Raw genomic sequence first — 26838 nt, forward strand, 5'->3', positions numbered from 1 at the left:
GAGCTGGACAGCCCTGCTGTGGTTTGTATGGAATGGTATCCCGTTGTGACCGTGAGAGTGAGCTCAAATGTCCAAGTCAAGCTTTTAGCAGCAAGGTCTGTGGCCCCACAGACTGAACAGATACTGCCAGGGCAGCATCTCCCCTCCTAATTCCCTCCCAGGTCCTCTTCTTAAATCCCATCCCCCTCCCAGCTGCAGCACAGGCACTGTACAAGCAAAATTCCCCTCAGGCTGGTGAGTTCCCTTTACTGGCAGCCTGGTTCCCATAGGCCATGTGCTGCCAGCAGTAGCTGCAGCTTCTCCTGGGAGCTCTGTGGATGTGATTAACTGGAACATTCCAGCTATGGGCACCACTCTCCTGGGGAACCCTAGTGTCTCTGTGGGGTTATTTTGCTGCAGGCAGCCTGTTCCCAGCATCCAGCTGTCTCTAGTGCTCAGTGCTCTGTTCTTATCATCCAGTGCCTCTGAAGGCAGGGAACACACTCATCCCAGTGGAGGGGTGTCCCTTTCACCACAGTGTTTGCGGTGGTTCCATGATCAGCCAGGCACTCTCCTTACAGTCTGCTTTCCTGGGGAGACATGCAGCACCCCGAGTTTGCTGGGTCCTGGGTGCACATGCTGGCTGCCCCCTGTCACTGCTGTGGGACACTCTGGGGACAGGAGGCCAAGCTTGCCTGATGGGACAGTGACTTAAATCTGGGGTGGGATTTTAAACAATAGGAAGGTGTGGGTCCCCAGAAATGCCCGCAGAGAAGCCAGAAGCCCTGTAAGCACACCAGATGGAGGCTAGCTGGACACAGCTGTTTAATGAATGTATCTCAGTACAGATAGGGAGTTGCAACCCACGCATCCACGGCCGCCTCCTCGCCATGGCTCTGGCCACATCTCGGACCTGGCATCCGAAATATCCCCATTGGCGCTCTGGCCACATCTCGGACCTGGCATCCAAAATATCCCCATTGGCCTGGCATGCCAGGGTGGTAGAGGAAGATGTCGTGGCACTGGTGCGCCTCCTGGTCTTGCAGTGTGGGAGACCCTGGAGAGGGGAACTGTGCCCTGGCTGGGGGAAGGGGGCTGACTGGGATGATGCCCACAAGGCATCAGGGATGGAGGTGAGGGAGTGACCAGGTTGCTGCAAGGGCACCCCTGGTCTGTGTACACCCCAGGGTCTCCTGGCTGAGCCACAGCACAGCAGGCAGGGAGAGGCTGAGGGCACTGTGGGAAAGGGGTTAGAGGGGCTAGAGGGGTTAGAGCTGCTGGGGCTTCCATGGGACCTGGACATCCCAAACCCTGGTGTGTTTGGGGCAAGGTTTCCGGGCTTCTTGCTCCTTCATCTGTGGGCTGAGTGCATCTATCTACCTTAGGGCTGCCAGTGGGTTCAGTGAATGCCTCATCCCTGCAGTTGATACCTGGCGGGGCTGTGGGTTCTGCCCCCTCCTCCTTACCACAAGACTAATGCTCCCAGTGAGGCAATGCTGCCCACTTGATATGGTGGGTAGAGTGAGACCAAACAGGGTTGGTGTGGGACCAGAATGGCAAGCAAATGAGGAGCATCCCTTGGAACCAGGGTACAGGAGGGGATGAGAGATGCGGGAGAGTGCTGCCGGCAAGATCAGATGCATAGGGGGCTTCCCCTAAACCTGACCTTGCCTTCCCATCCCTCTGATGCTTTCTGTTACCAGTGCTTCTTCTTACACCATCACTGTTGGCATTAAATAATTGGTTGCCAGCAGGGAAGGGTAGAGCCATGTCAGGGAATAGTCTCCTAGACACAGCCACAGGCTGTGCATGCAAGAATAGACCTACTGGCCTCCAACCCCTGTTGGAGTAGGGCAGGGATGTGAAAGACCCCAAGGGAGTCAGCCACATCCCCTGAGGATCCACCATGCTGATGAGCTGAGACACTGCTTGCTGCAGACCTGTGGGTGCTGCCTGTGGCACACAGAGGTGCAGCCATGCTGCCCCATCGTGCTGTGGGAAGCTGGGGGTACATGGGTGCTCTGAGATCTGCTGTCACCTCACACGTACCCAGGGCAGACCCTGCTCTGTCTGCAGGTTCCTGGGTGCTGTGGGGATGAGGATCATGGGACATGTTCCCTACCACTTGCGCCCCATGGTGACCCCAGGCATAGGACCTTTCCCCACCATGGTCCCTGCAGGGTGCAGGGGACAGTGGGGACATGCCCTGCCCCACCCAGCTTCTCCCCACCAATCAGAGACCCAAGAGCCACTTCTGCTCCCTCAGCCAATCAGAGCCTAGCACACATCATCTTCACAGCCAATCCGAGGGGGAGGCGGGGGCAGAGGGCAGCATGGCTGCTTCCCCGCCAGCCAATCGGAGCCCAGCTGTGCCCGCAGGGGAGGGTGGGGCAGGTCACCATGGCGGGCGTGGCACTGCGCCCTCGAGGCGCGGCCGGGTCTAGGCGAGGGGCTGCAGGTGCAGGGCTGCGCTGTTGGGGCGCGCGGCCAGGATGTAGGCGACGTTCTCTCGCAGGAATCTGGGCCAGTCGATGCTCCTGTGGGCAGATGTGGGCTCACTGGCAACATTGCTCCCCCAGGGTCTCCCCTCAAAATGGGGGTGTCCACCACCCCTCTAGCCATCCCTGCCTCACCTGGTCTCCTCCTGCTTTGTAGCTGGCAGGATTTTCTCTGGGCTCTTGCCATTCCTGCTGCTGGCGGGACTGCCCTCTGATATGGGCCCCACATGGCTGATGCTGTGGCAGGAAGGAGGACGCTTTTCATCCCTGCTCCTTGCACCCCAAATGGTGGTGGTGAGGGAAGAGGGTGCACAGGGGGGCCATGGAGGGGGAGGTGGTGGGAAGGGGAGGCAGCCATTTGTGTGCTGAGCCCCTTTGGTAGGTGTTGGGAAGGTGTTGGGAGTCCCAGCTGGGATATACCCTCACCTGACATTGCAGGAGAGCATCTCCTTCTGGTGCTTGCGGAACCAGGTGTGCCGGGCCTGGCGGCACTCACCCTCCCCGATGAAGCCATCATTGTCCTGGTCCAGGGCCAGGAAGGCTGCCCGTGCTCGCTCCCGCTCCTTGGGTGTCAGCAGCCGCAGAAGAGCATTCTAGGGGGTCAGAGAAGCAAAAGTGGAGCACTCATCCATCCCATGGGAACTTCCCTCCTTGTATTCCCAAAGCTGTAGGGATCTCCAACCTGAGTGTCATGGCCAGGGGTGCTGGCCATGAGAGTCACCCCCAAGTACCACAGCCATGGGCATCAGCTGTAGGAGCCAGCCTTGGGTGCCATGACCATGGGTGCTGGTCATGGGCACTGACCTTGGGTGCTCTGGCTGTGGGTGCTGGACCCAGGTGCCACTGCCACAGTTGCTGGCCATGGTAGCCAGCCTGGGTGCTGTGACCATGTGTGATGGCCATGGGAGCAAGCCCTGGATGCTACAACCATACCTGCGGCCGGATTTTCTGCAGCAGCTGGATGGACTCATGGGAGAGGAAGTCCTGCCACTCGATGTGCCCCTTCTTGTCAGGGTCCAGGGCATTGAACTGCAGGGCTGCTTGCTCCTCCTGTGCCTCTGGCATGGTCCGCTCAAACTGCTGCTTGTGCACTTGGTGTTTGTAGTGCAGGAAGTCATCCAGGGTCAGGCAGCTTTCTGCAGGGGACAGATTGGCTGTGCTGTGCTCAGAACGGAAGGGGGACCCACCTCCCCAGCTGCTTCCCGCAGCCATCTGGGACCCGTCGCATGGAGGGTACACACCTGGAATGATCTTGCAGTTCCTCAGAGTCTCCATCAGGCTGTACATCTCTTCTTCTGTCAGCAACAGATTGAGGTTGTCCTGGGGTGGGGGTCAGAGTGGAGACATTAGGCAAAGGCACGGGGTTGAGGGAGCACACCACTGTAGGGCAGCACTGGGATTCCTTGAAGGTGAGTGGGGGGGGACACCCAGAGAGTTGTTGTGCTGTGTTCCCCAAGGGTGCTGCAGCTCCACAGCCCTGGGCTTTGGCCATTCCATCTCTGCTACAGCATCTCATGTGCCCATGGTGTCGTATCGCCCAAGGTCCTGGGGAGCTGCAGAGGTAGGGAAGTGGCAAAGGGCAACAGTCCCCTGTGTCTGGTGACCCCATCAGGCCAAAGTGGGTGGTGGGAACAGCATGGAGAGCAGCATGTCCCCCCCATTGCCCCAGACCAGGCTGTGAGGTGGGACCCTGCTCATGCCCATGTGGGGCACAGTTCCCTGGGGAGCACCCACCACCCAGCAGCAGCCTGGTGTCCCCTGCTCCAGGCACTCACGCAGTAGTAGCAGCTCCAGCCTGTCTCAGTGTGCGCCGTCTCTGTCACCTCCACGGCGCTATCCTTCTGCAGGTACCCCATGCGGCGCAGGCAGCCGTCGTGATACACTCGGTGGCAGATGCGGCAGGGGAAGAGGCTCTCGGCTGTCCACACCTCGCAGATCTCACACATCTCGTCATTCAGTATCTGGGGAGGGATGGGCAGGTGCTCAGCAGAGGAGTGTGGGCAGGGGCTTGGCTTCTTGATCTGGGTGGTGCTTTGCAAGTGGGGGTGGATGCTGAGGGGCAGAGGGGAAGGGAAGATGGGAATGAGTGGGGCTGGCACAGGGAAGAGGTCATTGTAAGGGTCATGCCTGGTCAAGTTAAAGGAGGGTGGGTGTGTTTGTGGGGATGAATGGTGGGTGGATGGGTCTGGCTATAGAGTCAGTGGGGCTGTGGAGTTGTAAGTTCTCTGCAGCATGGTATGTGTGGGTGGCTGGACTCTAGGGTTATAAGCTGTAAGGTTTTCCACACATTTCCAATTTCTATTTCCAAAGAGATACTAGCCTGGGTATGTTATCTGGGTACACTATCTGGGTACCCTGGGTAATTTAGGCTCAGGATATGGTTGGACACTGGAATAGGGTTCCCAAGGTAGTGGTCACAGCACCAAGCCTGGACAACACTCTCAGGTACATGGTGTGATTCTTTGGGTGTCCTGTGCATGGCAGGAATTGGACTTCAATGATCCTTGTCAGTCCCTTCTAACTCAGGATATTCTATGTCTTTCTCATTCTATATAAGGCTGTAGGTGGGCTGGGGTGTAGGCTTGTTGGGTGGGTGGCTGTATGGGTACGGTTGTAGGTGTGGATTGGGTGGGTTGTAGAATTGAGGGAATGGGTGGATTAGCTGTTGGATTGTAGATGGGCAGGGATGTAGGGACTGCAGTTAAGGAGGGATGTCTCGCGTTGCAGGCTGGTTGACTGTGGGTAGGCTAGCATGTCAAATTGTCCTCTCTTCCCCAGATGTAGAGCTAGCTGTCTGTGCCCAGACTTCTTTTCAACACACCCCAGGATTCCTCCAGGGCACATGTGAAGAATTGCACCCCCCCCGCCCCCCCCCCCTCCACACACACAGTGTGGCACCTCCATCCGGCCGGCCTGGCCACTGGCACCCTACCCCACTGAGCCACCTCCGTAGGGCTTTGCAAGACTGTCACTGCCTGGCAGACACTCAGGTGCTTGTACAGCCCTGTGCACCTCCAGCCCTGTCCCCATCCCTCCCACGCTGTCTCTGTGGTTCCATCAGCTCACCTGCTCCCTCTGCTCCAGGCTGATGTCCGGGGGCTCATCATCGTGGAGCTCCCTCTTGGGCCGGATGAAGGCTGGTGGTGTGAACCTGTTGGCCCGCTCGAACTCCTCTGGCTCCACGCCCCGGCCATCCCGCAGCCGCTCCCAGGCTGCCTTGCCGGCACTGCTCTCCTCCGGCTGGGAAGGTCCTGCCAACGCTTCCTCCTCTCCCTCCTGCACTTCCTGCTCCAGCGTCCCCTGGCGTGCGGTCCCCGCCTCCGCCCGGCGCCGTGTCGATGGCTGCTCCCTCAGCCCATCCTTGAAGGCTGACACGGCCAAGCTGACCTTCTGCACCCTCTCCACCGTTTGCCTCCTGGACATCAGCACCCCCATGGCTCTGTGGTGGGAAGGAAGGTGCTATGTCCCTGACTCCCAAAAGGCTGTCCCGGTGTTTTTCCCCCAGCTGCGTGAGGAGCAGCTCAGAGCAAGGAGAAATGGGGTCTGTGACAAACTGACACTTGTGGTAATGATAGTGGCTGCGGGGAGATGGATTCCTGGCCATGGAGGGTCTGAGTTGGGGGGGGGGCGGGGGGAGGAGATGGAACAGAGGGCAGGGAGATAGTTTGGGGGTGCCTCCCCACACTTGCTGTATAGACTCCAGCTTAACAAGAAACACATCCAGGCCTTTCCCATCCCAGATCAGTAAAACCCAGAGGGACTGGGATCACCTGCAACCCCTTTCCTTGCGTGTGTCCCCCTTTCTGCCTTGAAGACAGCCTCTGCGGCCAGTCAAGGATGAAAGATGTCCTCCCTGCAGCTCTGCCTAGGACTAGGTCATAGCAGATCTGGTGCTGACCCCTCACCTTCCTTAAATTCCTCTTCACTCAGCTCCCTTTCTTCCACTCACCTGCTTGTGTGTGCTGCTGCTGTGATCATTGGGCACCCTGCATCCTGCAAGGAGCCATGTGGGGAGGCTGGGCCAGCCATAGGAGGACTGTGAGGGTGCAAGAGGGAAGGGGAGCAATATATGGGACAGGGGCACATTGGGCCCAAGAAGGATGTTTGGCTTCAGTACCAAAGGAAGATCACCTTAGGATAAAGTGGGGAGGCCAACAGCAGCAGCAGAAACAAGTTGGACTCTGTCTCATGGGTGTGAGAGCTCTGGGTGTGAGCTGAAGCTGGGAAGAAGCAGAATTTGGCCTCCAGCATCCTGGGGCTCAGCACTACCCCACATGGGTACAAGGGCTTCCCTTGTGCCATGCTGGGGTTGCATTATGGAAGATGCTGCCCAGGGTAGTGGTGGAATCACCATCTCTGGAAGTGTTTAAAAACCATGTAGACATGGCATTTAGGGACGTGGTTTAGTGGTGGTCTTGGCAGCATTGGGTTAATGGTTGGGGTTGATGATCTTAGAGGTCTTTTCCAGCTTTAATTATTCTCTAATTCTGTGCTGCAGAAAAGAGGCACTTCCAGCTGGTGCCTAGGGACCAGGAGGCAAAGCAGGGAGATTGGAGCAGCAATCTCCCACCCTTCCAGCCTCAGCAGGGAAGTCCCCAGGTAATGGGATAATTAGCAGCACACGTGCACGCCGCCGGGATCTCACTGCCTGCAGGAGGACTCAACACCGCGGGCACTGCTGTGGCAGGGAGCCTGGTCAGGGTAATTACAGGTACCCCGCAGCAGCAGGGCCGAGCGGAGCGGAGCAGAGCAGAGCGTGCTGGCAGGCGGCAAACACCACTGCGTGTACACGCATGTGATTTCCCAGCCTCTCCCCACCACCGCGGGACCATCTGCCTGCAGATTCCCACGCGCTGAGCTGGGTATGCAACACGTGTGGGCCCCGTCCTGCATGTGGGGGTCCCAGCAGTGTGTGCGTGTGTGGGTTGGGGTATTTGCACCTGTTGGCCGCAGTGCCTGGCTTGGAGCTGGTGCCCAGCATTCTTCAGCTCCTGGGGCTTTGCAAAGGTGGGAGCGGGGCAGACCTGGAGGCACATGTCCAAAGCCACAGCAACAGCATCTCTGCGGCTGTGCCAGTGGGAAGGAAAACACCTGGGTGTTTCTACCTCCTCGCCGTGCCACCACCCTCTGACTGGCTGGCTCAGGATCACATCTGCCGTGGTCAGGATCAGCTTTGCTGCTGGGCAGCATTGCAGCTCTGCCTGCGAGCAAGAGAGTCAGAGAAGTCACAGGGAAATTCCCCCAAGATCTGCTTTTGTAGGTCCCTGCACCGAGTGTTGGCCAGATCCAGGCCTACTCCTGCCCAAGGTTTGGGTAGAAGTGGGGAGGAGAGGGTTGAGAGGGGCTATAATCACAGAGAAGAGTGAAAAGAGGTGTGTGGCCCACAGTACGCCAGTCTCTCTGTTACCCACACTGATGTTCCTCATCACAGCGTGCTGACAGTTTCTCCCCATGGTGCTGCTGAACTCTGGGTGCCCCAACCCGACCCACCCTGCAGTGCAGTGCGGCAGCCCGGGCAATAGAAGGGTGGCTGGTGTGTGGATTTGTTGTATTGCCCCCCAAATCTGGTTCTCCTGTGTGTTCATGTCATAGTCACCCACTTGCACTGTGCTGCTGCTGCAAGATCCCAGCTCACCTCCCTGTTTCCTGTCCTCTCCCAAGCCTACCCTGAGTGCCTTCTGCCACTGTCTACTGTGTGTCTGGAGCCTGGACAGTGTCACTTCTATCATGACTTGTGTCTATTCTCAGCTCTTCTGGCCTCCCAGCCCCTGCTAATACTGCACAACTGGACCCTTCCTGCACACCCAGGGCTGAATGGCTTCACCTTGGACCCAGTCTCCAGACTCTACTGCCTTTCCACAGTCCCCATTGCTCCCCAGATACCCCAAACTTGCACTCCGCACTCTCCAGACCCCTTTTTCTGCCTGTGCCCCATACCCTGCCTGACCTGGCTTTGTGGGGTGGGATTTCACCCTCACACAGAACCTGGGACGACTTGAGGTCCTGCCAGACTTCAGGAGTCTCCCTTCTCCTGGGGTGGGAGGACCTGGGGCGGTCTTGCCTCATAGCAGCCCAGACACCCGAGCAGCCCCTTCGTCCCCACATGTCCTTGGGGGAAGGTGTTTCCAGTGCTATTTGTGTCCACCCCTGAGGCAAACAGAACCACCACCTGTCTCATCATGCCCTAAGAGGTGCGGGGGCCTCGACCTTGCTGCCAGGCTGCACCGTGGGGCTATTTTTAGGTCGCCCCCACAGAGGAGCTAAATCTGGGCACAGGCAGGAGCTGCCTGCAAACACCCGGCTCCACTGAGCCCTGCCAGCACCGGGGGCTGTCACAGTGGGTGCCAGGAAACTTCCCAACCCCTTCCCTTCCCTTGCCCCCAGCCCTCTGCAACCCTGCCCTGATCCTTGGGCAACACCCGTTCCCCTCACTCTTCTCTTTTGGATTTGCTCCTTGCTGCTTCATTCCTGCAGCAAAACACTGAGCCAGAAAGCACTTCATCCTCTTAGTACCCATGGACACATCTTTCCCAGCTTCCCACTCCTCTCTGCGTGGGGGAAACTGAGGCATGGAAGCAAGGCCAGTGCAGCTGGAGTGAGGATTAAACCTGTGTTAGGTAGGAATGGGGAGAGAGCTGGTGGCTAGCATGGAGGCACCCCGGGAGAAGGAAACAGGGCAGAGCATCTGGATGCAAACAGAGCCAGTGGTTCCTGCATGGCTGCAAAGTCTCTCTCCCCTGGCAGAGCACACGTGGTTTGTGCTGGGGTTACAAGTGCCAGGTTAGGGGTGGGTGCAGGGGGTGAGTGACACACAGGTGGGCGTAGCGTGGTGCTGGCGGGCTGTGGTGGCTGGGAGTGCAGGATGGATGCATCAGGGAGCAGCACGGGGTGGGGGGTGTTTGTTAGAACTGGTTGTGTTACAGGGTGAATGGAGTGTGAGGGGTGGATGTGTTTTGGGGTGGATGTGCTACGGCGTGGCTGGCAGTGTGGGGCGGGTGTTACAACCCACAGAGGGTGTTGCAGAGGCTGTGGGCAGGGGGTGGGTGGTGGCTTTGGTTGCAGGGATGTTGCAGCAGCTGTGGGAGTGGGGTGGTGTCCGTGGCAGCTGGGGTGTGGGATGAGTGCTTCTTGGGGGCCGTGGGTGCAGGGTGAGCTGTTGTGGTGTGCAGTGGTGGCCTAGGGAGATTGGGGTGTGGAGCCACAGAGTCTGTAGGACTGACTGTTACCTGCCCCACAGCGTGTCCTTGGTGATAGTCCCTGCCAAGCAAATGAAGGGTCAGCGAGTGCTAGCGCTGGTGCACCCTTGAGCAGTGTCCACGGCACCCACTCTCAAGGGGATATGTCAGGGGTGTTTGTGGAGCAGAACCCCATCATATGCCAGGAGCAGGCTTCCTGACTGGGGATTAGGATGTGCCTGGTCCCCACAGGCCTCCTCCCTGCCCCCCCAGACTACTGGGTCTTTTGCCCCACAGGGCTGTGCCTTACTGCAAGCAGCATTAGGGACCCTGGGGGCAGAGGGGTGGGGTACCAACAAAGAGGAGAGCCCTGGGATCTCAGAGTCCATGGCAGGCTGGTCCCAGGGCTTGGTCTGAAGGGCATGAAGCAGGGCTGGGAGGAGCTGCCAAGGCTCTGCCATGGCTCTGGCACAGCTCTGCACACCCAGCCAGTTGCTCCTGCCTGGGGTGAGGGGGACCAGGCTACGAAGCCAGCAGGTTCTGCCTAGAGGACATTGCATTCTCCCTTCTTGAGCTGGCTGCAGATGGCCACGGGGGTCTGGCAGCATTCTCTTGTCCCCTCTCCCAGGCAGACAGCACATGTCAGAACTGTGGCACTGCTGGGACTGCTGCTGCGAGGTGATCCATTTGCCATGGGTTAGGGAGGTCTGTGGCTGATGGTACCCTCCCACCCTCTGCAGGGATGTGGGAGTCCAGTGGGGATGTTAGGCGGGGGGGGGTGTGCTGTGTCCCAGTCCTGGGGACACCGAGCTGGTGGCTGTTGTCCCTGCAGGATCAGGTTGCCCGTCTTGCCGTGCTATGACAGATTTTATAGGTGTGTCGCACTCTTTCATCTCCCAGAGGGGGATGAAAATGCCGTGACAGCAGAGTCCCTTCCTCTGCAGCAGACACAGCTCCTTCCCAGCTCTGCACTTCTCTTCTCCCTCCCCAGTCCCTCTAGCTGGTACCCACAGGAGGACACTGATGCCTGGGCAGGACCCTCTTACCCCATCCTCATCCCTAATCCCAGGTATCCCATCCCAGGAGCTCTAGTCACCCTCCCTGGCTTCAGGATCCCAGGGGCAGTGGGGGAACCCACCGAAGGGTGACACAATGTGTGGACAGCCCATGCTATGCACCCAGCAAAGCACCCACAATGGCAAAAAAGCCCCACTTACCAAGATCAGGATTGGTCTGGGATCACGAGCCCTAGACAGCAGTCCACACGATGTCCATCGCCGCTGCTTCTGGCCACGAGCCCCTCTCCACCCGCGGGTGCTCACCGCATGCCGTGCCCCGTGTGCTAATCCCTGTCAGGGGATGGAGCGGCGAGGGTGGTACCCGGGAAGCCAGAGCCCTGCACTTGCTGCTGGAGGATGCAGGAGGCAGCAAGATGCTGGGAGCGGATGCCTGTGTCTAGCGCGCGCACACACACACACACACACACACACACACACGCGCACACACTCTCAGAGGAAGCAGGGAGCTTGTGACTGGGGCTGAGCAGATGCAGCCTGGTTTGCTGTCCCTGTACCAATTGCTGCCTGAGCCGTGTTAAAAAGCTCTCTGAGAAATGAAGATTTTTTTTAACGGGGCTGACGTGTGCTGGAAGATACCAATAAAAGCTTTCCCTGCATCTCCTTTGGCCCCCTGGGTTGAACCGCCTTTCTCAGAAAAAACCTCAAGGATTACAGAGGTGGGATTGCATCCAAGGATGAGCAAAGGTCTCATCTACCCCCGCTGCGGGGTCTTCCCCAGAGCAGTGCCCCAGTCACAGGCTACCTGCACCTGCTTTAACCCAATACTTGCTGGTCAGTGTTGCAGGCAGGCTGTCCTTCCCAGATGATGGTACAGTAGGGGCACGGTGGCTGCTGGCTATGTGCAGCCCTGTGTGCCCAGTTCAATGCAAAACCCAGGGGTTTTGTTCTTCTAGTCCCCGGGACTTGATATATCACCTGGATGGTCACCACAGGGCTGCAGCAGGGCTAGGGCTGGGGGTTCAAGGGGGGTTTGAAGGAGGTGATGAGGCAGGAGAGAGGATGCTGGTGAGGAGAGAAAGGCACAGCTCTAACGCAGGACTCTGTAGCTAGAGTATCTGGTCCACATGCATCCCCAGCTGCCCCACATCAGCTTGGAGGAGATGGTCACTCAGCCCCCTTACACCTACCTGGAAGGGGGTGCCACCGGTAAGGGGATACACTTTCCCCTTCAGGTAGTGTCAGATCTACAGGGGGATGATTTAGGATGACACAGACTCTGAGCTCTCCTAGGAGCAACTTCCATCCAGGCTTGAGATTTGTGCTGAAGGTGAGAGCAGAGGGGCCTGGGCAGTGGGGATGCTGCAGGGCTGCCCTGCTCCTTGGCCAAGTTGGACACAGCAGGTCCTGTTCTGACTAGGGAATAGGGAAGCTCTGCTCAGCCCCAGTGCACCAGTGCACCAGCCCCTGTTCCCAGGATACTGCCTGGGGGGACCCCCTCATCCCAGCCTGACATCCTAGCACTGCCAGCCCCTGTGCCCTCCACTGGGCAGGTCCTATTAGGCTCCAGGTCTGCCAGCCCCACAGATCAGTGGATGTGTGAACAGCAGTGAGCAGCACTGGAGGGGTAGGGATGTCAGCTTTGCCATACAGAGAGCATGGGGAGCATGGAATGGGAGAGCTGGGATTAAGAATCATTTGATGAGTGAAGCTTCCTGGCTTCTGGAAGATGGGCAGCACCATCCTTGAGGTCTTCTACACCCCTAAAAAACCTGTGCTGCATGCAGCATCCAACACCCCTGGAGTGCTCTGCATCATGGGAGCAGGTCAGTGGGACAGGGCAGGCCTGAGGGGACCAGGTTCCACATGCTTGTTCCACATGCTGATGCCAGTATGGTTCCTGACCCTTGCCTGCTATTCCACACCCTGTGGCACCCCTCCCTAGACTTATGGGCACTGACACCGATCCCACAGTACCCATATCTTCATTACGTACCCTTTCCATGTCTTACTTGGGAGTAAGCAGCAACCATCTGCAGCTCATGTCACCTACAAGCAGATCCAGAGGCTGGGAAAGGCAGCATCTGGGTGCTGTGCTGGGATCTAAGCTGGTCCATGGCTCCCTTACCCATGGCTGGGGATGCACAGAGCCAGGCTGGAGACAGGATTTATCTGTTTTCTGCTTGTGGCTGTCAGGTCCTGTCTTTCTTCATTCCATCAGCTGCAAGAGCCTCAATGGAGCCTTTGGGTGCCCTGCCCTGGCCCAAGGTGCCTCTCTGTGCTTCCTCAGAAATGCTTCCCTTTAGGATGAATCACATTTTGCATTATTTGGCCTGGGGAGCGTGGTGGAGAGGTGTTGGGATGGCTGTGGGGTGGAGGAAGTGGATGCCAGCTGTAAGGTAGGCCAGCGGGAAACATCTTCATAGACGAACCTTGCCCCAGAGGACTGGAGAGGAGTGTGCGGGCAGGCTGTGAAAGCTTTTAGTGCCTCTGCGGGGAGGGCCCTGCCCTGGCGGTCCCAGGGCCGCGTGTAGTGGTTCCTGGAAAAGCAGAGGCAAGGAGGAGCTCCAGCCCCGCTCCTGCTCTGGCTGCCAAAGGCCTTGGGGATCCTGCTGCAGGCAGGTGCGCTGTCCCCCAAAATGAGAACTACGGCCAGATCCGCTTCTGCACGGACACCCTGTGCCAGATTAAGGATCGTCTCGCACCCTTTGGGGAGGAGGAGGACGCAATCCCCTGTCCTCTCTGAAAAACCACAGCGTGGTCTGCTGCTCACTGGAGCGGCTCAACCGGCAACAGGCTGGGGAAGCTCCTGACAGAGAGAGCCGGCAGCGCCGGTGTGCTGGAGGAGGGCTGCAGGGGCGGAGGTGAGAGCTGAGCTGCAGCGCGAATGTGCATTTTCGTCAGCTCCTCTCCCCGCTCCAAAATCTCGCATGACGCCCGCGTGTAGGTCACTGGCTGCTGCGGCGACGCGGCGTGTGGGCTCACCATCTGCGGCTGCTTCTGCAGCGCGCCGGCCGCGATCGCTGCCCCGCCGCCCGCCCGGCCCGGGCCCGCAGCCCCCGGCACCGCGGGGGGGACACGGGGCGGGGGGTCTGCCCTTTGATGGGGAGAGAGCGAGGGGGACCCGAAGTTTTGGCAGGAACGGCAGCCTTGGCGCGCCTGCGCGAGCCGGCGTTCCTGCCAGTCAGCGGGGGGCGATGGAAAAGAGAACTTGTCAAAATAGCGAGATATCTTTTTTCAGGAGATTGCAAGTTTGGCTGATGGAGATAATAGTGTTGATGCGCTGCAGGGAGGGTTCGGAGAGGCATCGACTCCCCTCATGGCAGCTGTTTCAGGAGGGAAGGATATACCAAAATCAGCATGAAATTGGATAAAAACTGGCTGCCTGATGGGCTGCCGTGTCAGACTGCAGGCAGAGAATGGCAGAGCATCACCCATCACCTAGAATAAACAAGAGCAAACCTATGAGTGAGGCAGACTATGCCTGGCTTCCTCTACAGCCCATGCCCCTCATATGTGTGGGGTCTACGTAGGGAAAGCAGCTCAGGATCTTACCCATGGGGCTGGTCCCAGTTGCAGACTCGATCCTGCTCTCCGCTGGCAACCAAACAGAAAACCTCCTAGTGCTGGCTGCAGACAGCACCTCCCAAGGCCACGTGCCGATGGCTGTCCTTCATGTCCACTGACGGTTGTCCATCCCTGTCCCTGGGCATTCACACAGGCTCATTGATGGCCATCCATCACATTCCTGGCCATCAGTCTGCAGCTGTGCAGCATGATGGCTGTCCATCATGTTCCCACATCAAGGCCACATCATCGACACTGTCTTTCACTCCCTACATTGATGCAGCTGTCCTCTGGTGGTCCCACACCCTGACAGCTCTGCCATTGATACCCACAGTCCTCAGCTCCCTGCTGCTCGAACCTGAGGGTGGAGAGGAGCTGTTAACCTGTGACACCTATTCTGAAGGCTTAAACTGCTTCCACTAGGGAGCTGGATCCTGGAGAATTCCAGGCTGCTGTGATACCTTGCCTCTCCCAGTCCTTTCCCCACCAATGCCCCTCCACCAGGGTGAAGTGTGAGGCTGCAGTGCCATTGTCACTGCAAATTGGTGATGGAGTGGTGACTGCTCCATGGCTCCTGCTCCCTGCATTCATCCTGCTGTATTTTTTGGGATGGTGACGGGGACAGGGATCATCCTGGCTTTTCCCATCCGTCAGTAGCCAGAGTGCCTTAAGCAGGAGCTGCCAGATGGTGCCCAACACGGGTGCAGCCCCTCCTTTGGCCCCCACCAGCCGCCATGCAGTAACAAACCCAAAGTAGGTTAAGATGCTGTGGATGCTGGCTGTGTGCCTCGTGGCTGTGGCACCAAGTTCTTGTGCTCGGAGTTTTTCCCTCCCATCCCAGAATGCAGAGCTCATGCTGGACAGCATTACTGAGCAGCCCTGTTTATACTGGCAGGGTGCAAGGGCTGTTTTTGCCGTGGCCCCCCACCCCATCCCCCAGCAGCTTTTGTGGTACTCAAAAATCTCCCAGTAGCAAAGCCTGGAGCATAACTTGTCTATCTCTTGTCAGTCACACAGGACTGGGGAGTTTGCAGTTAAGGTCTGTCTGGATTCACAGCAGAGTTCCAGCTGCAGCATGGCCAGGCACCACTTTGTGTGGATAGGAGGAACCCCTCCTTTGTCCAGCTGCAAATTTGGTCTGAGGTCCCACTCCAGCCTGATCCAACAAACTCTTCTGGAGCACTGAGCACATTGTGCTTCTCAGGGTGTTTTTAGCTTCTTCCAGAGCCCTGACCTGATACAAGGTTGAGTACTGCTTCTCGTCCTTATCTGTGTCTGCTGTCATTCCTACATCACTGCCACACCTCTACATCTGCTGGGCTGAGCCACAGCAGCCCCAGATCTGCTGGACGTGCATCTCTGAGCAGGCAGTGCATCATACCAGCTTCTCCAGCTGCTGGAAGGAGAAGATCAGCCTAGATCAGAGCATCTATCCTCTCACTTGTCCTCTTCCAGAGCTGCATGCTACTCTCTGCTTCATGCTAGGGTCCTGCAGTCACAGTTTGGCTGTTCCCTTATCCTACAGGACCAGGCTCTGAGGAGCCTTGAAAAGAGTGTGAGGTGCTCAGTAGTCTGTTCCCTTGTAAAGTCATTTGCCCACATTGGTCCTCCATAAGCTGCCTTCATCCCCACAGTAAGGGAGAAAAGCTAATGGAGGCAACTGTTAGGACCAAGGGAGGGAGTACTGTGAAAGGATGTGGTCTGATAGTGTCTGAGTGCCAAAATGCCCCATGAGGAGCTGGTTCAGGGGTGAAGGAAGCAGGGACATGAAGGAGGTGGGAGGGAGCCAGCAACCCACCTTGCCCAGCATTCATACTCCAGGATTTGGATCTGCAGAGAGGTGTTCCCCAACCTTCTGCATGTCCTGGGATGCCCTTCCTTGGAGTGGCAGGTCCCTGCAGAGCAGCTGGGGCAGGGAGTCATGGGTCTTTCAATCCTGTTCCTGCAGCTGGAGGCTCGCCAAGCATGGCCCTGATGAGATGAGGGTGCTCCTGCTGGACAGATAATAGCTGAGCAATTTAGAACTCTCTAATCTAGGAGTACTCTTCCCGGCATCAGCTAAATGACCCTCTTCACAGGACCGCTCCAGCCAGCTCCCAGACAGTGGGTATCCCTTCCAGCTTATCCTTTCCTAAGCAGGGACATGGGTGTAGTTAAACAGTGGAGACTGGTGCAGGGACTTGTCCCCCAGGACACTCATGCGCTCTGGAGAGCAGGATAATCCCTGGGAATGGGGGAGAAGGATTGAGGCAGTGCTGCTGGGGGGAGTGCTGGATTTGGACTGTGGATGGGTGCAGGGTGTGGGTTTGTAACCCCACAGCACCTTGCAGGACATGCACTCAGCCCCACAGGAATGCTAGCCCTTCCTGCTGTCCAGCCGGCAGTGTGGCTGTCTCCTGCAGTGTCACTCATCTCCACATCCTCCATCTCTGCCACAGGCTGGTGGAGCATCCTCACAGAGGAGCTTTTCAAGTGGAACGGAAATGGCTAATGAAGGCCGACTTCATTAACCAGGGCTGTCAGTGGGATGATTGCTGCCTTCCTGAACCACTCTGTGAGCAGTGGAGCTGTGGGAAAGGAGAGGAGAGGAGAGGAGAGGAGAGGAGAGGAGAGGAGAGGAGTCAATCCAAATACCTCTACCCTCTTGGCCTTGCCAGCATGATTTGTTTAGGGAGCTAGGGACAAGCAGGCAGCCCTCAGGGCTGGAGGCAGAGCCCATCTGGCTTCAGAGGAGAGTGGCTCTCCTTTTTTTTCCCCTGTTCTCTCACACAGCTCATTTCCTATCTTTTCCTCTCAGCTGAGAGCTGTGAGTGCTGGATCTAGCCATTGAATCCCCCTGGGGCACAGCTGGGCCGCGTTCTAACAAGCAGATGGGACCTGGTGTGACCTGCAGTGATCCCAGACTTTGACATGCTGCAATCTGGACAGGGACATGGTGCTTGCAAGTGGTCCAGCAGGCTCCACGTTGCTTTTAGCATCTCCATCAGCCCCGTTTCCATACTGCAGCATCCTACAGACTGGCTTCCTGAAAAAGCTCCCTCTCCAAGTCTGGAAAACCTTTACCCATGTGAGGAGCTGTGCACGCTTCCTTGTCTTCCCTCTTGGGAACCTCCAAGCCCCCCTGATGGGGTGATTTGGAACAGCCCCGCAGAGAATCAGAGCCCCAGCATGCCACTGCCTCTCCTCTTAATCAGCTAATTGTGTGTTTGGGGTTTCAGGCAAGGGCCCCAGCCTGGTGTTGCCATACCAACCACATCAGCTTCACTTTCAAACATTTACCAAGCAGGCTTGAAATGTGGAGGGGGGGTGGAGGGTGGTGAATTAAAAGAGAAGAGGAAGCCAAACAGAGGGTTGATGGGAGGGGAGAGAGTAAAAGGGCTGCCTGTGCCTCTTTCACTACCCCACGCTGAGTCCTGCAGGGCAAAAAGCTCTGATTAAAACAGCTCTTGCTGGGACTCAGAGGCTTTTTGGGGAACAGAAAGATGCCCCTGCCTGCTGGAGACTGTCTGGGGCACTACTGGGGATGGGATCATATTGGTTCCTTCAGCAAAGTGAGGGGAAGGCTGTGAGATGAAGGTGCCCAGGACCCTGAGCAGGATTGGGGATGGGTGATGGGTGCTATTCTGGAGACCTATCACCCCCAAAGTTGGCTGGGCTGGTGGTGCAGGCAGCTGGTGGGATGGCTCAGTGGAAGAGCTTAAAAAAGCTGGCTTGGGGTGTGATGTGGCGCTTACAGCTCAGAAGGTCTGTCCCCTCTTTGTCCCCAACCTGCTGTCCTCCCACAGTACAGAGCAGGACCCCTGCTCCCAGGAGCATTGGCCTCCACTGGCATGTACCTGCCCTGCTTTCTGGAGCTGGTTGACTGCCTACTCTGCTCCCTGGCTGTGACCCTGTCCCGCTAAAACCCACATCTTCGCTCCACTTGACCTATATGTGAGCTGGAACAGTCCTTCCAGCCCTGCAAAGCAGGCTCTGGGCTGCTATTTCATGCCAGCACTGGTATGGGATGAGCCCTTCTTTGCCTGCCAGCCCTGCTGCAGCCTCTCAGCAGTGGCCTGCATGATACAGACAAGGGAGCTGCCCCAGGAGGGGAAATGGAAGCGGATGTGTCTTCCTTCTTCAGTTCATCCATCTTCCTCTGAAAATCCATTTAAGATCAAAATTTTATACTCTGAGCTGCGCTAGAGCCCGGAGCTGAGCAGATTTTAGTTACTTGCAGATTTTGGGCAAAGAAGAGCCACAGCATGTACAGGATACATCAGCTGCTGCAGGTACAAAGGGGAGATGCTAAGGAGGCAGGGCAGATCAGAGAAAGGACAACATACAAGGAAACTAAGTTTTTGAGTGTGACATCTGGCCTTTTTGGCATCCTGTCCCTTGGGATGGGCCTTGCTCTGGAATTTGATTGCCTCTGCCCTGTTCCTCTCTATCCCAGCATCCCCTCGCTGGGCTCTGACACCCACCTGAGTGTAATGTGAGCCTGGTGGCACAGGACCATGGCCTTTGCCATGGAGCAGCGGCAGACAGTCCCTTTTTCTTTTCATTGCAAAGGCTTCAACATGTAGGACTGCTTCCCTTGAAGCCCCCTCGTTCCTCCTCCTCTCTGCTGAGCAAACCACTCCATCCATTCACACTGCCCATGTGGCTCAGCTGTGAATTGCTGTGGGCAAGGCTGCTCCTCAGGAGTTTCTTGGTCTCTGGAGAAGACCCCATGCACTGTGCTGCCTCCTGGCCATGCACCTCCTCCCTGCCATGCTTTGCTCCTCAGAGCCCCAGCTTTCCAGAGACCAGTGCTTGTGGAGGGAAGGAGCTGGAAGAAGTCTGTTTCTCTGGAATGAACTCTCTCCTTTCTCTCCCAGGCATCTATGCAATCTTCACATGCCCCAACAGCCAGGACCATCAGAAACCATCTCCTCATGCTTGTCACAAGGGTTACAGGGACCTGTGCCACGCCCAATGGCCTGGGGGACCCTGCCCACAACACAGCTCCTTCTTGTGGCCTGTGGATCCCCTGTGAGTTCCCTGTTCCACCTGTTATTTCTATGGTGACAAGAGCTCCTGAAGTGGCCATGGTCTGTGGGATGGCTACTGTGAGCCTCAGGCTGGGAGCAGATGCAGAGGTCAGCAGCAGGAGTGCAGCCCAGGCTTTGCAGGGCAAACTCTGGGATTGCTCACACTGCCTCAGGCTTTGCAAGCAGCCTGAGACAGCTTGGTCATCACAGTTACCTTATCAGCCTTGCTGAGCACCTCTGAGTGGCCCAGATGGCTTTCTGCTGACAGAGTGCAGCCAGTACAACCCTGGCAGCTCTCATCTGCTGGAGATGCTGTGTGGGCAGACCCCGTGCCTTCTCCCACATGCCCTCAGGAGCTGGTGTGCTCAGTGCTGGGTTCTGGGGCTCACCCAGACCTTTCCACAGTGCAAATCTGTGTATTAACACATCAGGAAGGCAAATCCTCCCTCTCAGGGCTCTGTGTTTGCTGCTAGCTCCATGATGGAGCAACCTGGGCTGTCTCAGTGGGGTGTCCTGTGCCACTGGTTATGCTTGCTGGGCAGGATACCCTGGTGTACCTCTTGGATCCTGTACCCTGCCCATGGCTTCCCAACTATGGCCCAAACACCAGTCAGGATCTGGAACAAGGACTTCCCCAGTCATCTTTGTGCCACAGCCACCAGGACAGGCTGCAACCTCCTAGCTGCTGCCTGCTTTGTCACAAACATCATGATTTGTTCTCCATCCCTGTGTATTTTTGACAGGGAAAAGCCTCCCGGCCGTTATTCATGGGCTGTTCTCCCCTGCAGATTCAGAAGGAGATGGTCAGTGTGACTGCTGTGCAGGTGGCATGGAGAAGGAATGTGGTGTCCCACGACCCTTCATCCCACCCCAGGAAGCTCATATGTAGCACATACGGGCCTCTGAGTGCTGGATATGAGGCTCTTTTCTGGACAGCTCTTTCTGTGAGTTTTACATCTGCTTGCAACCTTTCCAACGGCTTGATTTACTGTAATTCCTCTGGAAAGCAACTTTTGTGATTGCTAGCCTGGAGATCTCAAGCTGGACTTAAACAACAGGATCCTAAAGAGGCCATGAATAATTGAGCCTAATAAATATTAATAACTGTGGCAGGGCATGTAATTGCAAGGAGTGTTCTGGAAACACAGCTCTGCAGGCAAATGTGCACTCTCAGCAGGCTGGGGCAGAGCCCAGTTAACACTGGTGCTGCCAGACCATGCAGAGCTGTGCCTGGCCACTGGCTCAGCCACCCTCCCCCTAGGGCTAGGGGTGGCCAGGGGCAGGGGATGCTGACCACTGTGTGAGTTTTCAGCTGTCTGTGTTTCACAGAGGGTCTCTCCCCCATAACCTGATCTCCCGTTGAACACAAGCAGACTTGTAGCATCCACTGGATCATTTGGCAGGGATGTTGTCTGACTCTGAGCTATCCTCATCCCTCAGGCATTCTGGAGGATCTGAGACACTCACTCCAGGAAGTCCTGCCTGCACTCACCTACAGGCCATAGGAGGAATGCCCCAAGCTGAAGTCAGTCTATGGATGCTCCTCGCTCTTTGTCCACAAATACCGGATCATCTGTCTGTGGCCAGATTTCAGACAGGACTGTCCCATGCATCACAAAAAAAAAAAAAAAAAAGGATGCACTGCAAAATCTGGCTCCCAAGGCCAAGTGATATCAAGAAGGCACAGTATAAGCCTTATATGACCTAACAAGTCCTCCAAAGCTGGGATGAGTGAAGACAAGACCAAGTGAAGGGATATGCATGGATTTTCTATTTGTAACAAGACAGTGATGGGGAGTGCATGAGGCCACGCCTCCTGACTGAGGGATGTCCTGCAGAGGAAGACTGGCTTGTCACTTGAACCCTTGCTGAGCCATTGATCAGAACTTGAGCAGATGCAGGATCCTGTCCAAAGTTGCTGAGCTTTTTGGATGAAATATGACAACAAAGCTAAAGGCAAAACCCTGCTGTACTCTTCCTGGGGTGCTCTAGTCCCTCATCAAATCCTATGCCTGAAACAATGCTCACCCTTGTGAGCATTGGCTTTGCCAATACTTCATCAAACCTGTTATTTCCCAGTCTTGTCTGCTTTTCAAGGCAGATGAGGAAAAGGAGTCAAGAAGGAGTCACAAGTGCTTGCATGGAAGGGCTAAGTCTTCAGCAGTGCTATGGGTGGGTTTGAAATGTGCACATGAAGGCTTTGCCAGAGCTTTCTGGGTGTTGTGACTCAGAGTGGGGGCCTTGTGGCCCTGCCCCTTTGCAAAAAAACATTGGCTTTGCTACCTGATGTTGAGGGCGTGATGGAGGTTTCTGTATGACATACAGAGGAATGGAACAGAAAAACCCCTAAGCTTAGGGCAAGAGCTGTGGGTAAGTTGAGTAGGATGTTGTCACAAGTTGCTGCTTGAAAATGGTGGTGCTTGGGCAGCTGAAGGCCTGTGAATGCTTGGCAAGGGTATTGTATCCTCTGCAGGAGCTTCTCCCACACTGAACAAGTGCTTCTTTTCCCCAAGCTGCCTGGCTGTTGAGACTGCATCTTGCAAATGCGGTTTCAGACAATAACAGCTTGCAATTATGCAGTGCTTTCAAAACCAAGATATCCTGAATTTCGTTAACGTCTTTGTATAAAACTAGCTGAGGCTGCTTTTGGGATGCAAAGCTCCAGCCTGTGCGGAAACATCGCAGCTGGATCACCCAAATCTTTATTCTGGAGATGGATCGTCCTGAAGGAGATTTCAGGACGTTGCTGTCTGCCTGGGACATACTGCCTGGGCTCAGCCAGAGCAGAGGGTGCACAGAGAAATCCTGTGGTCTCTGACCCCCACTTTCTGGGATTTCTGTTGCAATATGGGTTCAGGAGGAGGGCTGGGGAGTGGGGATTATCCATGCAGGATAATCAAAGGGCTCTGCAGTCTCTGGGGGAGAGAGACATGTGACTTGGTGAGGATCAGTACAGGAAGTGGGAATTGGTGTAAGACCCATTATGGGGCAACATCTCAGAAACCATTTCTCAGCATGCAAAGGGCAAGCAATGATTTCCCAAGGGAAAGCTGTGCTGGACTCCAAGGGTCACCACCAACAGCTCGACAGCTGGTGGATGGACAGTAATGACTGAAGCACCTGGAGGCTGGCACAGGGCTTTCCATCAGCAATGGGGACACCCACAGGGAATGAATCTTCAGCCAAGCCTCAGGTGCCACTAGATGAGGATGGCTGACACCTGACACAGCCTCAGTGCAAAGGGATTAGATAAATGTGAACACCAAGGCTGTGAAATTCATTTAGGGGGATGCAAAGTGCAGCCCTGAGGTGCAATGAGCCCTCACAGGGAGCAGAGCACAGAGCAGCAGCAGTGGTGGGAAGGACCTGTGGGCACTGGGCTGAACGAGAGCCAAGAGAGCACTCTTGTCGTGGAAAAGGGAAACCACATCCTGGACTACATTAGGAGGAGAGTGTCCAGCAGATTGAGGGAAGTTATTATCCCCACTTCTTGGCACTGGAGGGGATGCACAGATCATGGAAGCTATTCTTGAATTGCTCCTAACAGCAGCTCTCCCCCAGCTTCCTCTGTTGATACTGGGAGGTGAAAATACAGACGATGATACAGGGGTTACTGCAGGAGCAATAAAGGAACTATAGTGTTATCCCAAGGCACTTGGACCACCTGCTTGGCAAATACATAGTCTTTTCTAAATCCCATATAGTTCAAATGACACATTTGGGGAAACAAGGATCTTTACGCTAGGACACCAATTTGTCTTTTGGATGAAAAATTAATGAAAATTTTGGCTGTGAAGGGCCTGGAGGTTTTTTCTGTGATAACATATACCCCAAAACAAGAATACTGTGATGCAGTTGCTCTGAGTTGCTGTGCAGTCACTCTCCAGGTGAAAGATAGTAATACTTCATCTGGTCTACTGTTTTCAGGATGAAAAACTGCTTCAGCTGTAGTTGAAAGTGTGAAAAAGTGAGTGGTCAGCAGCTTGGCTGACCATTGCTACGTGCAGCTGACAGTGCTGGAGCTCTTTGAGGAAGCAGGCAGCAGAAATCAGTATTTGCCAGGGGCTGACTGCCCAGAGTCTGTGTTGCATAGAGAGTGCTCATATCAGTGTTTTCTCAGTTCTTTTTCTTTTCAGACTGTGCCCAAAATTCAGTGTTTCAGATGAGACCCATCTGTCATGAATAGGTGCATTTGCCCCCCAGGATTAACTTAACATCCTGTCAAGAGGTCAAGAGGAACCCAGATAATTTTGGGGGTTATCACAGGTATCTCTGCACTGGGTGTCGTGTTTGTGGGAGTGGTCTCACTGCTGGGCGCAGCCATTACCATGCTGTCAACACTTCAGAGGGATCCAGCATCACATGGCAAGGCTGGCAAGGAGGCATACACTAGAGAAATGGTGACATGGGTGGGCTGATGACAAGTGGCTGGGGCAGACTTTCAAGCCAGTGGGACGGGCAGGCTTGTGACAAGTGGCTCTGGAGGTGGCAAGCCTCCTTCAAAAGGGAATAAGGGCAGTAGTGGATGCCCTGGGACAGCTTTGCCCCAAGCTTGTGCCTTCATGGGTGATTGCAGAGCATCAGTCCCAAATCCGCTCCACTTTTCAAAGCTTTTAAGCTCCCTGGGCTTTACTATGCTCAAAGGCAGCTGCATGAAAGAATATTTTCCCTTTGTAAACAGATGCAGCAACCTGCTTAGCATCGATCCTGAGAAGCAGGGCTTCAAATTCAATTTGTTTTCATCATATCTGTGAATAGTTTAGTAAATTGATTTTTGAGAATAAAAATGTATTGACAGTGATTATAGCTGTTAAATATAATTTTAAATATAAGATGAGGCTTATGATCATTGAATTATTCACCTGAGGGATGCAAAACTTGTACAGTAAACAGTATTTTTCTGAGATGTCACTTAAATCTCTGACCTTTATTTTTCATGAGATGACTCCAATCTCTTTTTCAAGGGAGGAAGCCCTGAAAAAGTCATGGAGTGTAGCTGATGATCCCTAAACCTGCAATTTATGCGACTGTTGTAATCTCCGCACAACTGTAACTGATGAATATGCATCACATCATTTCTATGCGTGGCAGAAAGTAACCTACTTCTGTCCCCTAACAAGCTGTGGTAGGTCTGGCTGCATATTCTTGAGACTCTCTGCCCTCAGTGGGGCTGTGGGATTTCAGAGAGGGTGGGGACACCACAGGAAAACCCTGAGTCCAGAGCTGGTCTGCAGGTTAAGACCATATCTATCCATCTATTCCATGAGTGTCAGTGCGCTGATCTGTTCCTGCCTCCCCTTAAGACCCACTTAAGGCAGGGTTTGGGGCACATTGAGGCAGCAGCTTTCTGAGAGTGACTGGAAGGATGGTGGCCACCTCAGAGGTGGCTCTAAATTAACATCTTGAAGCCGAAGCCGCAGAGATGTGATAGACACAGAAGAATGGCCAAGTGACACTCTAATGGGAGGTCAGGATTAAATCCTGCCTGCTCATTAGTAAGGGAGGAGGTGCCATCTGCTGTGGCTGGCAGGTTCCTTGCCACAGTTTGTGGAGGGGGGGCTACTGCTTCTGTGGGGTTGTGGGGAGGCAAGACCCCTGCCTGGGAGGGCTGCTTTGCATGTGACAGCCAGGAACCAGTGCTGGGGAGTATTGTGTATGAGAGCTTCCTTTGCCCAGATGGGATCTGCCTTGGCACTAGGAAGAATCCCTGTGCACTTTCATTTTGTCCATGGGCTCCCCCAGCTCTTCCCAGCCTGGCCAATAAGGCAGCAGAACTGGCAAGAGGATGAGTTTTGATCCTGCTAAAGAAGGCTGATGGCCTTTCTGGGAGTGCCCACAACCTGGACTCTTCCCTCCCAGCTTGCTAGTGGTGCCACAAGGATGCTGGTTGGGCTCTCCAGGCATAGCCAGTTGCCTGCAGGTCCTGATTGCCCACAAGCCCTTCAGGACTGAGAGATTTGGGGCTGCAAGCCAGGCAGTGGAGCTTGAAGAGCTGTGACTATCGCTGGGGAACATTGTGTGTGAGATACTTCTCCTGGATGGAGGGGAAGTTGCCCAGGGTTTCCTGGTTTGTCTCTGGTCCTCCCAGCCCCTCTCAGTACAGTCTGCAAGGCAACAGAACCTGCAACAGGACCAGCTTTGATCCTTCCTAAGAAATATGACCATCAGACCAATCCCACCACACCATGCTCATGCCCAGCTGAGGACAGGAGCCAGTCTCATGCTGCTGTGCCTGTTGTCCTCTCAAATCTGCAGCTGAGCCAGGAGACAAGCAGCAAGCAGAGAGCAGGAAAAAACCTGGAGATGAAGCTGTAAACCTTTCTGGAGCAGTGCAGAGGTTCATAGAGAGGTTGCTCTGGCTGCTGTCCAAATTCCTGCAGGTGGTGACTGGCCCCTGTGTCTGAAGTGCTTGACTAAGCCAGAGCACGTCACACATCAGCATCTCTGCGAGGCTGACTCATGCCCTGCACTGCATCCTTTGCCCACCAGTGCCCAGTGACTATCATGGCAGTGTTTCCCTGGCTGCAGTGGAGCTGCTGCCTCAGCCTGGGGCACCAGGCACCCCTGCCTTTACTGCTTCGAAATTTGTCCTGCTCTTTCTTCCGCCTTGGCCACTCCTGTGGAGCGCAGCTGAGTTTCACTCGCCTGAGAGCCTGAGCAACATAGACTTGACCTGGGAGAGAAGGCCCTGCAGAGCTGCAGTCTGCCTGCTCCCTGGGATCTCTGCATAGCTGCAGAGTCCCTTGAGCCTGGACAGTGCATGTGGCATTGGACTAGAGGGACTGGAACTGTGGTTGTGGTCATGACAGTGCTGGGATTAGTTGGTGTGCTCAGCAACAAAAGGCGGAGCACCTGCCAGAAAGGAGCTGGTTGGCATGAGCAGATGCAAAGGGGAAGCTGAGAAGTATAAAACTGTGAATGCTTCTGGGAAATATGCATGGCTGACCACAGCAATGATGATGATGATGAGGAGGTACTGCAAAAACACATCCTCATCTTTTAAATCTATTTCCCAAAAGAAAAAAAATGCTGTTATGCAAGATGCAGAAAGGAAAGCAATGTCTGTACTCAGTGTTTGGGAAGAAGTAAGGAAGACTGTGAAATATTTTCCAGTTTATCAGGCAATATAGGGGAAGAAGACATACACCAAGGGCAAATATTTCAAAAGTAGCTGCCTGCATAAATTGTACCCAGGAGCCCTGTAAAAGGGGCTGAGGGATCTTAGCTGCAATTGTCTTTATTTCTTTTACAACTGGAATTTCCCTGGTGCTCCCAGGAGGTGCTGGGGCTGACAGACCTCTGCTGGGTATTTCTCTGCTCAGACATCCACGTTCCCCGAAGCACAGAACATCCTTCATGTGAGTCAGGCCCACAGAGATGATACTGCTCTCACTTCAAGCATCCTGAGAAAAGACTGGCTGCTTCCTCTTTCTGGGAAAAGCATAAGCAGAGTAAAGCAAAGGCAATGCAGTTCCCACATGAGGTTTTAAAGGGTAATAAGAACACATCCCATGTGAAGGGGCCCCCTTTGTCTAGCTCTCCATTTTTGCCTCTTCCATTCTTGTGATGAGAAGCTTGTGGAGAGAGATTG

At 55.3% G+C, this 26838-nt stretch overlaps 1 protein-coding gene across 2 annotated transcripts; it reads right to left on the minus strand.

The window, feature by feature from the left end:
• Window positions 1-2419: 2419 nt before the first annotated feature.
• Window positions 2420-11228, minus strand: PHF24 (PHD finger protein 24; the record flags this gene model as incomplete). 2 transcript variants are annotated; one of them, XM_083883033.1, is made up of 9 exons in its annotated part: window positions 10870-11228; window positions 7583-7678; window positions 5544-5916; window positions 4253-4438; window positions 3719-3797; window positions 3411-3613; window positions 2904-3070; window positions 2613-2714; window positions 2420-2516 (listed from the first exon to the last, which is right to left on the minus strand). In XM_083883033.1, the coding sequence occupies exons 3-9, from the start codon at window positions 5910-5912 to the stop codon at window positions 2420-2422; spliced, it is 1203 nt and encodes a 400-aa protein (XP_083739159.1). In that variant the 5' UTR covers window positions 5913-5916; window positions 7583-7678; window positions 10870-11228. The 2 variants fall into 2 exon arrangements, with proteins under 2 accessions (XP_083739159.1, XP_083739158.1); XM_083883032.1 differs by lacking the exon at window positions 7583-7678.
• Window positions 11229-26838: the final 15610 nt, after the last annotated feature.

The sequence above is a fragment of the Zosterops lateralis genome, assembly GCF_965231275.1.
Source record: "Zosterops lateralis genome assembly, chromosome: Z".
Taxonomy (NCBI): Eukaryota; Metazoa; Chordata; class Aves; order Passeriformes; family Zosteropidae; genus Zosterops; species Zosterops lateralis.